The sequence below is a fragment of the Uloborus diversus genome, unplaced genomic scaffold (genome assembly GCF_026930045.1).
Source record: "Uloborus diversus isolate 005 unplaced genomic scaffold, Udiv.v.3.1 scaffold_1011, whole genome shotgun sequence".
In the NCBI taxonomy this organism is placed as follows: Eukaryota; Metazoa; Arthropoda; class Arachnida; order Araneae; family Uloboridae; genus Uloborus; species Uloborus diversus.
Window position 1 is genome coordinate 7,936 of NW_026557668.1, and position 16,394 is coordinate 24,329.

At 34.7% G+C, this 16,394-nt stretch overlaps 1 protein-coding gene across 1 annotated transcript; it reads left to right on the plus strand.

Moving 5' to 3' along the window:
• Window positions 1-382: 382 nt before the first annotated feature.
• Window positions 383-2,351, plus strand: LOC129232053 (adhesion G protein-coupled receptor L1-like; the record flags this gene model as incomplete). Its single annotated transcript, XM_054866289.1, has 4 exons — window positions 383-462; window positions 536-662; window positions 1,878-1,952; window positions 2,034-2,351. Coding segments are annotated over 4 exons (600 nt in total), but the record flags the coding sequence as incomplete, so codon positions are not given.
• Window positions 2,352-16,394: the final 14,043 nt, after the last annotated feature.

The window sequence follows — 16,394 nt, forward strand, 5'->3', positions numbered from 1 at the left end:
TATAATTTTATAATATGTTTTGGTAATGTTTAACATGCAGGGAAAGGCTTTATTGTGACAAGAATGAACTCGATCCGGTAACTTAACTGTTTTACTGGTAAGACTGTGTCATTTCAGGGGAATGAAGAAACGAAAAAATGGTCAACAATGAACGCTACCTTACTGGAGTTAAGGTTTAAATTTCAACTATCAAAATTATACCAAACAGGTAGTTGCTTTGTTGAAATGTAGAAGAGCTGAAGCAATTTTCACCCGTCATGCCTTGACGGGCGACTTTCTAGTCATATAATAATTGTACAACAGAAATTCTTTTTTTTTTTTGTGCGCGTGTGCTGTGCCCTAATAGATTATTTTGAAATTGAATTTTCTTTTATCTCTTTAGGTTAACACTGCAGCTTTACTTCTTGCTCAGTGGAAAGCTAGCAAAATTTCAATTAAAGACGACAACATTGCTCTCGTAAAGTAAGTTTTTTCTATTTTTCGCTTCAACCAATTAAATATAAGTTGATTTGCATTAAAAAATACAACTTTGCAGGCGATGGTTGCGTGTTACGTTCATATTGTTTCCTGTACTTGGAATAACTTGGGTGTTTGGATTCTTTTACGTTGGAAAACATTTTGAAATTGCTGGATATCTATTCACTGTTTTCAACTCTTTTCAGGTAAGAAAGTGACTTCGAAAACCGATTGACAGCATGTGTTTCATTCATCGTTAGTTGCTCAGTTTAGCGTTAAAATTACTTTGTGTTCCTTAGTGGATAAGTAAATATTTAAAAAGGTTTTTACATTGCTTCTAATGCATAACGGATGTTTTTTGCAAATGAATTTAGCCATTTCACAAACTAATATAAATTCCTCTATTTAGAAATGAACACAACAACATATTTTACAACTGAATATTTTTCATTAATATAATTTTTTAAAAATCATAATTTTTCAAATTTTCATGAAAATGTGTACCGTAAAAATGCCTGATGAGTTGTTGTACGCTTGACTGAGAATTTTGCTTCCAAATGCACTAATAGCTTGCGGCCTTATTCGACTGCCGATTCAAAAACTCCCCCCGAACTACTGATCAAAGTCTTCTTCAAAGCGGCCTTATTCACCAGCCATCTCAACTTCCTTCGGGTCACATACCCGAACTGCTGAATGAAACCTTCTTTCAACCAGTATGTTTGAACCTCAGTCAGATAACTCAAATCGTCAATTGAAGCCTTGTGATTGGTAAAGAAGGCTTCAGTCGATGGTTCGAGTGTTTGAGCAAGTTTCAACTCGGCTGGGGAACATGACCGTAACGGGTTAAAGGCTTTGATCGGCAATCTGAATGACTGATCATGGCTCCACTAGGTGCCGCTGACGCTTAAGGAGCCTCGACAATTTATGACTTTTCTGTGTTAAACCGATGAAACTGTGATTCACTCCATTGCATCCACCAATCAATATCAACGTTCCAAAGTTTGTTTATTTTTGATTGGATGTCGCCCATTTTGACTGCAAGAGGCACCGATCGGAACCCTGCATCCACCAGAGGCAACGTAATGGAAACAGTTGTTCCCTGTAGCACCCTCTTTGTTGCTATGAGTTTCAGCAGTTGTCACGGCCCACAAGAATTAAGTTGGGCTATGGACTGACTAAAGTTAAAATCCCCTGCTGAATAAAAACGTTAACCAATTAGAAGGCTTCATCAATCAGCAATTTAGATGTCTAGCAGAGGTTTAAAACGGTTTGTGAGCATGACCATTAATGATCAATTAGAGTGCCATTGTTCCATCAAATCTTGTTCTCTGTATTGAAGCATAACCTATTTATCGTTACATTACTCAATGTCATGAATTTTATGCCCCCAAAGTTTTATTATGTTCCCTTTATTTTTACAGGGTTTCCTTATCTTTGTATTTCACTGCTTAATGGATAAGAAGGCAAGAAATATGGTTATAGCATCTTTCAAAAAGGTAATTTTGCTTAGATTTCTGTCTTTAACATTACAAATAAGTTGAGGAATGTTTTATTCATAACATCCCTTATTGTTTCAGAAGACTGCTTCTGTTAATACAGGGAGCAGTGGGACTCAGAAGAAGTCTAAAGGTCTGCAAGTGTTTTTCGTGGAAAAAGCTGCAAAAGTTCCTTTACAAGATAAAAAGGATTTCAAGAACATATCTGAACTCAACAACTCATCAGAGCTGACGAAAAGTAATTTTCAGAAAAGAGACTGGAAAAAATGGAAGAAACCATGGTCATTTTGTTTTGATATGCCTGTATCAGAAAATAATAGCCAAGGTTCACCAGTCAAAGATCCATCCAAGGCAATAGTTGTATGTTTGAACAGTGTAAATGGTAGAAATTGTCAATAGAGACATAATTATCCTCAGTTGCCATAAAATTGCTCGTAGGTTTGAAAGGCATTGATTCAAATTATTGTGGAATATCGAAAAGTGACTGAGATGTCCTTTATAAACCACATATTTTTCGTATCTGATATAGATGTTCTTCACGTGCATCTAAATGTACTATTTGCAATCGTCAAAACTGCACACTGTTTGAAAAACAGTGAACAAAATTGAACTACTTACTGTTATACATTAACTGGTTCAATAACAGAAAAATCTTGTGTAAGTATTTTCCCTTTGAAAATAGTCCGACTCCAGATATGTGTCTTTTTGTTACTTCAATCCCCTCTTAATGATGCTTTGGTTTGAAAACTTAACTTCGAGAATCCTAGATATGGGGTAGTCAGTTCAATTCTCACATGCTTCGGATTTAACGATGATATCTTTTTCAACTTGGCCACATGACTGGTCAAAAACAAAATCCAAAAAAGTTTGGCTGATACCAGAATCACTCTCAAAGCCTGTCTCAAAATTTTTGAGAAGATTTTTTTGCAGCCAATCCATAGTTTGATCAAATGTCTCATCACTTCCACAACATCAACTGATAAACTACTATGAGTAAATCTTATTACAGTTAAGTTTCTTATCCTTTTATACTCAATGGTTGACAAATGCAGCTAAACAATTTTTACTTTTACTTTTGAAGCAGCTAACTGATGTTAATCAGCAATGTTATACCTTTGAATTAGTTTTGCATTTAAGTCTCCATTCCATTTAATCTTGACATTAGGGCTGGCTGTCAATGTCTTGAACATTTCCAATGTCTAGTATGCATGTTTGTTTTCTGCAATTATTCAAAGCTTTATTGTATTTTCCATTTTTTAAAAATTAGAAATGGAGACTATTTTGAAACAATATGTGCTACTTTCGTTTTAGTATACCATTTAAGAAATTACTAAAAATATTTACTTCCCTAAAATTTTGATTTTTACTATGTATTTTAAATTCTCAATTCTTTTTCGATTTTATACAAGACTAGAGCAAACCTTTTTCATCTTGAGTGCAACTCGCAATTTAATCTCTTTACTATTATTTTGTATAAGCAACTTTGGAAATACAGCCATATAGCAAATCATATTATAAGGATATTACGATCTTTTTTTTACAACCAAAGCTTAACACTTGCGAATCGAAAGTACTGAATAGAATACTAAAAATATTTTGTTTTTCTTCAACAGAATTAGAATACTATTTTTCACTTTTAGCAACATATTTCATGTTCAAGTTAACATGATTAAACTAATCATAAGGTATGAGTCTTATCATACGATCAGCAAAGAATTATCTAGTCAAAAGAAATGCGAAGCTACCACCTAAGAAAGTGACAAATCTTCTTGGAGTTTTTCTCAATTTCAAAAAAAAAAAAAAAAAAAAAATTAAAAAGTTCCTTTGTGGGTTAACTCTACTAATAATGGTTAAAAATAACTATAATATTAAAACTTCATCAAGAGGTTGTCTATAAATGTCATTTTTTTTCAATATGTCAATGTCACTCTGTTTTTCATAAGCATAGTTGAAAAAAATTAGTGATGTCACATTTCTTGCTACCTCTTTCCTCGTCACTAACTCACAATTTCACTAAACCCCCTCCTCAAAATGTGGCATCATTTGTTTACACCCCCTCCCCAGTACAAACTTGACAATTTAAGCCCCAAGTAAATAAATTCAAGCACAAATTGTGTAATCAGTTTTTTTTTTTAAATACATAATAGTTATTTATAGCTTTTAAATCCTTATTTTTGCATTTAAATAGACGAACAGTTTTGTAACATCCCATAGTTTGGATGGTCACTCATAGAAGAGAATGCACATATTAGGATGCCTAAGTGTTGCATAAAATATTGGTGGAAATGAAGCTCTCTTTTGTTAGAATAAACCATAGTTTTTTCGACTAAACATTGATACTTTATATGTACAAATTTTAATTTTAAAAAAGTGTTTTTTTTTTGTTAAAAAAAATACTGAAAGCTTGTTCCCGAATAGAGCTGAAAGTAAAACAAGTTGTAAAGTTACAGTCCCTGCATAAAGTTTTAGATGCATTTCTTAAGCAACATTTTTTAACAGTTGATAAAATTTGATTTTTCAATATTTAACTACAAAGAATGTACTTCGTATGTAAAATTTACTTCATTATACAGATGCAATCAAATAAAACATCAAGTTCACCGAAAAATATGCATTTATTGCTGGTTGTTCGAAAACAAACTGAAGCAGGTTTGTACCTACATATCTCATGCCATGCCCCACCTAATAGCTCTAGGCCTTTAATATTGAAATAAAACCTTACCTATTCTATAAAACGGAACTTAATACCAGATTAAGCATTCAAGTCTAAGAAATACATTGTGTGTCAAACAATTTCGCCAAGGACTGTAATTTTTATCTTTGTAAAGTGTATCTAGTCATTCATTAAATGTCACATTAATGAAATAATTGAAACTTGTATTGTTTTTCATTATATGTTGTACTGTTTCATATTTACATTCAGAATTTCATGTCTTCTTTAAATATAAAAATTAAGTCTTAAAAATGTCCATTGTTGGAATGAATTCACTTTTTCATGTTTTGGCTATATTTTTTACTAAAGAGAATCATATCATTAAAAAAAAAAAATTTTTTTTGGCACCCTTTGATTTTTAGGAGGATGCCAAAAGATGAAATATAACCTTCATTTTCTCTATTATCTTTAAAAGTGCAAGAAAATAAAACCTGCATATTTAAGTTGGTTGATTTATCATGCAATAAAATTGTTTAAAATAAAAAAACTTGAGGGTTTGAATGATTTAAAAGTTCATTGAACATGCAGGGGTGCCCACCAAGGGGAGAAGGGGTCATGGCGCAGATTGTGCCATTGAAATTTTTAGAGGAGGGGTGCTTTGCGGGGCATTTCTAATTTTTAGAGGGGCCTCTAGCTTTCGGGGGATCTTCGCAATTTTAGGGCGTGTGCACCCTTGCTCGAAGGGGGGGCGGGCACACCTGGAACATGTATAGTACATAATTACAGGAGAGTGGGATAAACATAGAATAATTGTTATTGTGGCATAGTCTTTTGTTTCGACAGCAATGGACCATTTCTTTTTTTACTGAGACCTCAATCTCTTTCTGGCAAAGAATCTGTTTTCAGACTGAATTTAAAATTTAAAAAAGATCAAATCATTTGTTAATGGTGTTATAAATAGGAAGTATTCCATGCAACATTGCAGTTATTCAATTCGTATCGAAAGATAGGCAGATTAAACTTGTTGAGGGAACTAAATTGTGGAAATTTGTAGCCATCAGGCTCTTTGACAGCAAAATAGAATTTTGCCAATCACAAATTTAGAAGTATTCAAGGGGGGGGGGGGATGCAGTTTCAAAAAAGTGATTTTCCTTTTTTTGTTTTGTCTTGTAGTTAAACCCAAGTATATTCCCAAAGTTCAAGTCATTTGGAGCAAAATTGTCAAAGTTATCAAGTATTCAGTCTTCGCTCCTTCAAACTGTTGCTCCAACAGCTGCCGAAGAATGCAGCTGTTCAGGCAGCTACAAACGTTCAGAATGTCAATGCTGCTTTCTTAGGGTTATTAAATATAATATAAATAAATAATGAAAAAAGAAAAGGCTGAGGAAATCAAAGCTGCTGCAGAGACTATCATCTACGCCAGCGGTTCCCAACCTTTTTCTCTTTGCGAACCCCTTGGAACAGGCAAAAAAGTTCGCGAACCCCCTGATGTTGAAATTAGTAACATGTAAGAAACAATAAAAAAAACAGCATGCTTGCTTTCCATTTTTTGCAGCATTTGATTGCAATAAACAAAAATATAATTGTAAAATATCATTAAGTGCAAACATTAATAAAAAGTTAAAACTACATCTACAAGAAAAATTATAAACAAGAAGTTTTATAAACCAACTATTTTTTTTAAGCATACTTTAAATTGGGGAAAAAATCCTTAATGCGATATTTTTGGCTGTTTGACGGAACAAAGAAACTGAAAGTTTGGTTCAATGTCTGACAGTTTGAGTCTTAAATCAGGCTCTGCATTCAATCTGCTTCGGTATTTATCTTTGAGATAAGTATAGGAGGAAAATCCTTTCTCGCACAGATATGTTGTACAAAATGGTAATAAAATTCGAATTGCTTTTTTGGACAAAACGGTATAGTCATTTCTTACACTGAGCCAGAAGTCAATTAACGAGAGCTCTTTAAAGGTAGTTTTCAATGAATTATCACAGGATAACTCGATGAGCATTTCCTTTTCAGGTAATGTCAGGGTGTTCTCTAAGCATGGATTTCCTTCAAAAGGATTGCGTATCCAGTTGTTTGAGAGAGGGACGTTACGCCTATTAGGAAAATACTCGTCAAAAGTTAGTTCAAGATGTTGCAGATGTTCACATACATTTCTTTTAACGCTTTCATCAAGTTTCATTGAGTTTTCTGATAAAAAACTACTAAGAGAAGTGAAACAAGAAAACTCACCCATTTCCAGGCATTGGATCCAGAAATTCAATTTTTTTACCATAGCTTCAATTTTATCATATACAACGAAAATATTAACAACTGCACCTTGCAAGGATAGATTTAATTCATTTAATTTTGAAAAGATGTCGGCTAAATATGCAAGCCTTTGCATCCAAAGAGGATCGAATATGCAAGTGGACAAGTGAAATGGATGATCAACAAAAAATACTTGGACTTCTGACTTCAATTCAAATAAGCGTGTCAAAATTTTGCCACGGGAAAGCCATCTAACTTCTGTGTGAAGAAGTAAAGTAACATGAAGGCTTCTCAATTCCTCACAAAGCGCGTGAAATAGACGGCAGTTTGTGGCACGTGATTTTATGAAATTTACAATTTTTACCGCATCATTCAAAGTAGCGGATAATTCTGCGGGAATACGCTTACATGCTAATGCTTGTCTATGAATGCAGCAATGAGTCCATTCAATTTTCTCGTTAATCTTCTTTACTCGCACCACAAAGCCAACAAATTTTCCTTTCATTGATTTTGCACCATCCGTGCACACACCCACACACAAAGACCAATCTATTCCATTTTCTTCAAAGTAACTGTTGACCAGTTCGAAAATTGCTTCTCCAGTTGTGTTGGTTTTCAAAGGTTTTGCAAATAGTACATCTTCTTTAATTGTATCGTTAAAAATATACCTAACATAGACAAGTAATATTGCAGCGTTTGCTACATCAGTCGACTCATCAAGCTGGATCTCAAAATTATTCTCTTTTATTCTATTCACAAGTTCTTTCTCCACATTACTTGCCAAATCAGTAATTCTGCGTGATACTGTGTTGTTTGATAGCGGAACCAGGTCAATTTTCTTTGCTGACTTTTCTCCCAGCATACACTTAGCAATATCTTTAGCACACGGTCCAATTAAATTTTCTGCAATTGTATGTGGCTGTCCAGATCTTGCAATTCTATAACTGACTCGATATGAAGCTTCAAGGGCCATTTTACTATCTTCGTTGGATTCTAACAGGAACGTAGAGACGCTACACTTTTTATTATATTTCAATTTTCTTTTAAAATATTCGATAGGTTTGTCCTTGTGTGTCGGATGCTTTGTTTCGAGGTGTCTTCTCAGAAGTGACGGTTTCAAACTGCTGTTCGCTAGAACTTCGTTGCAGAGAAGACAAAGCGGTCTAGGTTCAGACTCTTCTCCAGTAAAATAAAAGCCCATTTGTAAATAGTCACTATCATATTTTCGCTTTTTTCCTTTTTTCTCCCCTAGTTCACTTTTCTGTTTAGTCGGGGGAGGCGGCAGTTCATTACAGCTATCTATTTCAATATCCTGTGTTGATTCGAAAGTTACTGCTGATGTTGAGGGTTGATCGATTGACTGCTTGTCCATTTGTCGCTCAACCAAACTACCAGTTTTCAACCATCGATCCATAACAGCAGAAAGTTATTAAATCATAAAAATTACCAACACGATTATAACTTCACAAACAGAGTATAGCAAGTTCACGTAGCAAAACCAATTGCAAACAAAATCACTTGTTTTCAAGCATCTCTAAAGTATCTCTAAATACGTCTGTTAACAACTATTTCCCCAGAACTATGAGCATGCTGATGTTATATACAGTGAAACTTCGATAAGTCGAACTTCGATGAGTCGAAAACTTCGACAAGCAGAAGTGGTTATTAATTCCCGTCCAACTGAACGGAGAATGCATGTTAATTATTTTCGATAAACCGAATTTCGTTGAGTCGAAATATTCGATGAGCCGAATTTTTCCCCCTGACCTTGTCAAATTTTCCATGCTAATGTAACTCTATAAGTCGAAATCGTTTTTTTTCTTCTAGTATGAACAAAAAGAAAAAAGCTGGCGCCACTGCATTGCATCAAAAGACGTCTAGACCAAGTAGATCTAATAAATAGGAATTCGATATTTTGTAGGTAACCTTGTAAATGTTTTTGTAAATTTTTTTTCTTTTTTTTTTCCTAAAGGTATTGTTTGCTTCATTTTTTTTCTTAAAAAGAAAAACCTGCACAGGGGGAAACCAAAGCTCTGACTTTGCGGAGCCCGGGACAGAAAAAAATAGAGAAAGGGGGGGGGGACGGTACATTTAGGACTGAAATATCCACTTTTGGGGAAAAAAGGTCGGGCGGGGACTGTTGTCTCGACAGAAGGGATTCTTTCTCGAATTAGCGTTTTGTTCTACAAAGCTGTAAGGTCGTTCTAAATTTGCTGTTTTTCTTTATGTGTTAAAGAAAGCGTGTGATTGAGGGGCTGTCTCGCTTATCCCTCAAAGTTTAGACCTTAAAAAAATGGCTAAGAGAAAACTTAAAATTTTAAATTTGCAAGAAAAAGTTGAGCTGATAAAAGAAGTCGATTTAGGCATAGCAAAAAAGAAGGACATTGCATTGAAGTTTGGTGTGAATCCAAGTACGCTTGGATTCACAATTTTAAAAAACCAAAATGTCTACCTCCAAGCGGTTGCTGGCGAAAAATTTAATGCAAAAAGAAAACGCCTTAAGGATGGAAGGTATCTAGAGCTTGAAGAGGCCCTAGTAAAGTGGATGCTAGTAGTGAGAGAGAAAAATGTTCCGTTATCTGGACCAATCATACGTGAAAAAGCAGAAACTTTCCCAAAAAATATCGGCATTTCAAATTTTGAAGCTAGCGCAGGTTGGCTAGACAAATTTAAAACTCAACACAACATTGTGTACCGAACCATTTGTGGCGAAAGCGCAGTAGTGGATGAAAAAATTTGCGAAGAATGGAAAGAAAAAGTATTAAAAACTATTCTAATGGAGTACAATGAAAATAATATTTTTAATGCAGATGAGACGGGACTTTTTTTCAAATGTCTCCCTGACAAAACTTTTACTATAAAAGGTGACACATGTTCGGGTGGAAAGCAGAGTAAAGAACGCATAACTGTTATGGTAGCAAGCAATATGTCAGGCACGGAGAAGCTGCCTTTGCTTGTTATCGGTAAGGTTAAGAAGCCGAGATGCTTTAACAGCGTCAAGTCTTTGCCAGTCGATTACACAAGCAATAGTAAAGCCTGGATGTCTTCAGAGGTGTTCAATTCTTGGCTTAAAAAATAGATAATAAATTTATCTCAGCTGGAAGAAAAATTGTAATGTTTATTGATAATTGCCCTGCACATCCCAAGGCAGCGGCAAATAACTTAACTGCAATTAAATTGGAATTTCTTCCTCCGAACACAACTTCTATCATGCAGCCTATGAATCAGGGCATCATAAAAAATTTAAAGGTTCACTACAGAAAACGTGTTGTATTAAAAATTCTACAGTGTCTGGAAGAGAATTCGGTTCCTTGCATTACTCTGCTCGACAGTCTCCGGGAACTGCGGAAAGCATGGAGTGATGTTACACAACAGAGAATTGTTAACTGTTTTAAAAAGGCTGGTTTTGTAAAAGATACATCTTGTTTGGAGCTAGATAATGAATACGAAGAAGATGAAAATATGGACGATATAAATTTTCAAAGTGAGTGGAGCGTTTTACGAAATAAAATGAACATTCCTACCGACAGAGATTTTATGGATTTTGTGTCAGTTGATGACGGAGTTTTAGTGACTGAATACCCGACAGATGAAGAAATTTTATCAAGCATAACGGAAAAAAGCGAAAAAGATTCTGGTGATGAAGAGGTAGAAGTATTTGAGCCAGTGATAAAATTACCTTCGATTCAAGATGCAAAACGAGCAGCAGATATATTGCGCGTTTTTGTAGAATCGCGTCCGAATGTTCCAGACTCTCTCTTTGACGCATTAAAAGTATCCGAAGATTATTTAGTGAAAGAACAAATATCCGCGCAAAAGCAATGTTTGATTACAGATTTTTTTAAAAAATGATACCTATGTCTTTTTTGGTAAGTTAAAAAGTTGTTCATTATGCATACAAATTTAAATTTGTTTTTCAACCTACATAAATTCTTTAATTTTTACAATTATATGTTAATTATGTCATGTATGTATATAGTATCACTGGTACATTATTTTATCACTTTTTTGAGCATGTTATAAATTTTTTGAGTTTTAGTGGTATCATTTTCTTTTTCTTCTATAGTTTTGGTTTTGTTTTCGATTAGTCGAATTTTCGATAACTCGAATTTTTTTCGCGTTTCTTGCAACTTCGAGTTATCGAAGTTTCACTGTATTTTTGAAAACGAACAGATGGGTAAAATCCAGTAATAAATTTTAAGTTTGGAGCCTTTTGCTGTCATGTCTGCTATTCGATGACTGAATTCGACGGAAATTCCCGAGTTATATTTCAACCAGATTAGAAATAATACCCCTATGAAGCATTGTTTGAGAATTCTTTATTTTTTTCGACATATGTATATTATGTATATTGTTTGATTGACTCCACGCGATGGCGCCTTTTTAAGGTCATCGTGATCCCCGCCACAGTTTAATACAACGTTTCTGCATGGCGCCTCGCAATAAAGAAGGAAGGATATCTCTTTTTGTTGTCTATCGAAAAAAAAATGAGAAAATTTCTTTTTAACCAAGATTATAAAACCGCTGAAAGTTTTTTTTTTTTTTGAGCTTAATACAAGAGTCTGGCGCGTTTTCAAATTTTAAAAAAAAATTTAGTAACTATGTGCAAATTGAATATTTTATAATTTTTTACCAAACTAGGAAAAATCCGCCATTGCACCGAAATTTTCGCGAACCCCCTTCCTGCACCTCGCGAACCCCTGGGGGTTCGCGAACCACCGGTTGGGAACCTCTGATCTACGCCTTTGATGAAATGATGATATTGATGCCTTTTCGCTTCTAAAACTTTAAAGGCGTTTTTCTCAAAACCACCTTTTCCAAGTCTGTGCTCACTCCCATTTTAAAACCAATTAACCAATCTATTTCAAATTTCGTACACACATTCTGCATATAAAAAAAACCTCTCCTCTACATTGATTTTTTTTTAAATGTGTTTTTCACTAACAAATTAGCAGAATTTTTCATGAAAAATAGCACTTTTAAATTCAAATAGCCGCCAAAAATTTTAAAGTCAAGCAAAAAAAGACCTGAGAACATGGGAGGGGGGGGGATTAATTAATACGTTGACTAAATTCAAACAGAATTTGATTTCAAATAAATGTCAGCTGAGATACAGTGAACATCGTAAATAATCTTTCTCCAAAGGTGCTCTGCGAAAAGCTCTATCTTCAGCTTGTCTGTGGACATTTTTTGATCAAAAATTTATAGAAGGTACTTAAAACCATACATAATAATAATGCACTTTAAAAAAATTCTTGAGAAAAGTGAGTTTTTGACACTGAAAACCTTATTCCTCCCTCCCCCCTTAAGAAGTTAACACTTTTTCTAGGAAAACTACTTTTTAAAGGGCAGCAAAGATGGAGAGTAGGACTGAGTGATATCAGAATTTTAACACTGCGATATATATCTCTCCAAATATGGATATTTTCAATATATCGATACATTCTCGGAGGAGGAGGGGGGTTCCGATTTCGAACGAAAACTGACTGTAGATCTTACATAAAAACCCTATTTTCGCACACTCATCTCAGAAGTTCCGTCTGTCGGAAGTTCGCAGATGTACGTAATTATTCATCTAACCCAAGCAGTGTCTATTTTGGATTCTATCTGAGTATCTAAATGCAACGAGTGAATTCTCTTACGGCAACCCTGTTGGCTTTAACACTAGAAAGACGGCGTTTTGCGTATACCTAGAAAGACGAGCAGCGGTCACTTTGACCGCCATACTTAAAAGACGAAAATTTCCTCCTTTCGGGATTTTTAACCATAGAAAAGATTTGTTTCATCATATCAGAGTTTTATTTAACAATTTAATCGTAATATAGTCTGCAAATAAGTCTCAGATAGCTTTTTTTTAATTTTATGTTCGATCAAGTGAAATACACATGCTTTATACAATTGGCATTGAGAAAGAGGAAATTTGTACAAAAAAGAGGAAATTTTCTTAGCATGTAAAAACTAACAAGTACTATAATCAACCATGCGTGTTTTTGGTTTAAAAAATTTCTTAATATCGCTAGATACCGTACATTACTATTCTTTTACAGTATTTCGAAATACTTATGTTATCACGCCACCTGTATATTAGCCATTAACAGTTTTTTTTTTTTTTGGCAATTAGAACAAATGCTCGTAGTTTTATTTCTGCATAATTTAATTTCACACTACTTTAATCTTTTTCCTGAGGTAGATACTTATTTATATGCAGCAAAGTTGATCAGTCAAGGTAAGTTGGAGGAAATTGGAGAAATAGGATTTCTTTATTTGAAATCTCCCCCTTTTTTTCGGCGTCGTACCCTTTTCTCTTTTTCTTTCACTAATTTTTATATTTTGAGCATCAGTTTTTATTGGCAAGGTTTCTTCTGATTCTAACTCTGAAGAACAATCCTTTTCTGAAAATCTAGGCTCCGAAAAATATTTGCAATAATCTCATGAAAGCAAACTATTCTCATCGCTAAAAATATTTTTCTCTTCAGATAAGTCAGTCTGTTCATTCGAACCATAATCTGTTTTTGATATAAATCAACAGTTTCAGGAGTTAATGTTCCTATAAATTTTGCTTGTCAACGGTTCTTCTCGACACCATAAAGATAATTATGTGACTGAGCACTTCATTATCACCGAAGAAAATAAACGTCAATGCTTCAAGCAAAGCACATGTTTTGGCGCACAAAACATTTCCAGCAAAGATTTCTGGAATTTACCTGTTAATATTTACTTCTTTTTAGACCCAAAGTGATTTCACGTGTCCAGACACATGCTTTTCAAATTTACCTTCCTCAAATTTGCCCCTGTGCAGATAGCAGAAAACTGAAACCATGCAACCAGCAGGTGTTTCGCATTTTCATAACAGTTCAAAGAATTAAACCTGGCCAGCAGGTACTACTCAAGCTCAAAAGAACATTACTCACCCTGACAACTAACAATAGTCCATAGTACACACAACTGATAAGAGAAAAAAGAAGAAAACGGATGCGTAAAGAAAGGTTCACTTAGCGGTCAAATTGACCGTAGTCAGTCTTTCTAGGTATAAACATTTATAGCGACTATAATAATAATCCTAAAAGGAAAAAAATTACTGTTGTAAAATCTTAATAAATAGTTAGGAAAAGTCAATGAAGGAAAAAGAGTTTGAAAATTAAACGCAGCAAATATGAGTATTTGAAAATCGTTTGCGGTCAAAATGACCGCTTCCGTCTTTCTAGTGTTAAATACGGCGCGCCGCTGCTTTCCAGATCCACAAAACGCTCCTAGCACCAAAATTGGCGAGATACAATTTTTTTTGTTCCGCAAAGCAAGTAAATACTCTAAAATTTTGCTCGTGATCAGGTCAGCGAAAAAAGGCATGAAAATCCGTATAACTTCTAGGAAATCTGGAGGAATTGGCAGGCATGATCCACTCATTAAGCACAAAGAATTATGAATGAATATGTATTTTTAAGTTGTTATTTCAATTAGTTCTTAATTAAGTCCGTTTTTTCGATATATCAGACAGATTGAAATCTGAATATTGTTATCGCAGTAATAAATATATATCTATATATTACGATATATCGGTATATCGCCTAGCCTTAATAGGGAGGGGGTTGGAAGTTAATTCTTAATACCATTGGTTGACACACATTGCCAAGCTTAACACAGCAATTTATATGTGGATAAGGAGTTCTCTACTCCCTCCCTAAAAAGAGATAAATTTTGACAGCACTTGGCATTTCTCATAAGACATTTTTAACAAAATTTTCTAGGAACGTGAAGAAATTGAAATTTACGTATTATCGTTATTTGGGGGCAAAATATTCGCTAATCAATAATTATGTGAAACATAAACCTATGCGCAACATATGATATGTGTCACAGTAAATCAACCCAGAATTACAAATCTTCAGAAAAAATAACGGATCCCGTGGACCAGTAAGCAATCCGCAAACAGATTGATAGGTTCATTTAAAACAAAATATACAGTGAAACCTCCGAATAGCGGACAGTCAAAGGACTAGAAGTTTTTTCCGTTATTGGGAGGTGTCCGCTATTAGGAGGAACTACTTAATTTACCTTTTTCAAAATGGGTTGTTGTTCCCTTTGTAGAACACAATCGAAACAATTGCGAAAGGTTTACTACATTTTACGTCAAGTGTAATTAATTTTTCGCCACAAATGGATTTAAAAGAAATGTTGTGCCGTTTTCGGAATTTTTCAAGCCATCCATTTGACGCCTTAAAATCCTCAAAGTCTATCCTCAAAGTTTTCCCCGACTTCTCTGGATTTCACTTGGAGTAATACCCGCTTATTGGGACGTTCTTTGCACGAGCAGCTCTGAACAATTTCATGACAACTTCGTCGATTTCACTGGTTTCTGTTTTGCGAAACTTTACATTTTTTAAATTTTCATTCGAACTTACAATCCACAATTTTCTAATTTCGTCTTTATCTTTTAAAATTTCGCTGATTTGATTTTTCCCAACTTGAAAACGATCGGCATAACAGCGCGCACTTATTTTTTCTTTTTCGGCAACATCCAAAACATTATTTTTTTTCTTTCAATGTCAGTCTCTTTCTTTTAGTTGCCATTTTAAAACTCAAATAATATTGTCACACAAAAAAATCAACTAAATCAACACGCCTTTAGGAAAGTTTGCAACTGCAAAGCTACGATTGCTGCATGAAAAGCAGGTTCGCTTGCCTCTCAATTCATCTCAGGCTATGAATATCCCATTACCAACGGCGGCGATTCGGCGCAGCAACCCCCCTCCCCCACACTTTTTATGGTTAATTTATGTATTTTACCTCGAGTATCACTATTGCATGATTGACAGTTGGCAATATGACCTTGAATATGGGCAAATCTTTTTCATATCTAAAAATTAAACAACCCAACGAAACCACGGCGCCAAAAAGCCGACTACTACAGGCGCCGGTCTGCTTAATTGCATCTCCCGAGAGCCCCAGTTAGAAAAAGCGCCCAGTTTCTTCTTTTTTATCTTAACTTTTGAATAGTTATTGCGTACAAAATTCATTAAAATCTTAAGAAAAACGTATGTTAATTATTAGACTGACATCAGTTTTCACTTCTCTGCTTCAATACTCCCAAAACTAGCCGTAACAAAATTATGACTTTTTTTTTCTTTTTCATTTTTTGCTGCCCCCAAAAAGTGCCATGACTTTTAGTTGCTTTTTTTTTCTGCCCCCAACCTTTAAGCCCCAATCGCTGCCTCTGCCCATTACCACCCTTTGAAACAGTGATAAGGAAATGACGGGGGGGGGGGGGATATCAGTTGTGGAGGATGAAAAGCTTTGTAAGGCACGCAGTTACTAAGATATTCTGTGTAAAGAAAAAAACTCGGAAGTGCTACGATTGCAAGGGAAATTTTTTGTGAAATAACTGTCCGTTATTCGGAGTGTCCGTTATTCAGAGTGAATTACATGGAATGGCCTATATTGAGGGACTGGGACTTGCAAAAATGTCCGTTAATTAGAGGTGTCCGTTATTCGGGAGTGTCCGTTAAGGGAGGTTTCACTGTAGTTCAACATTAAAT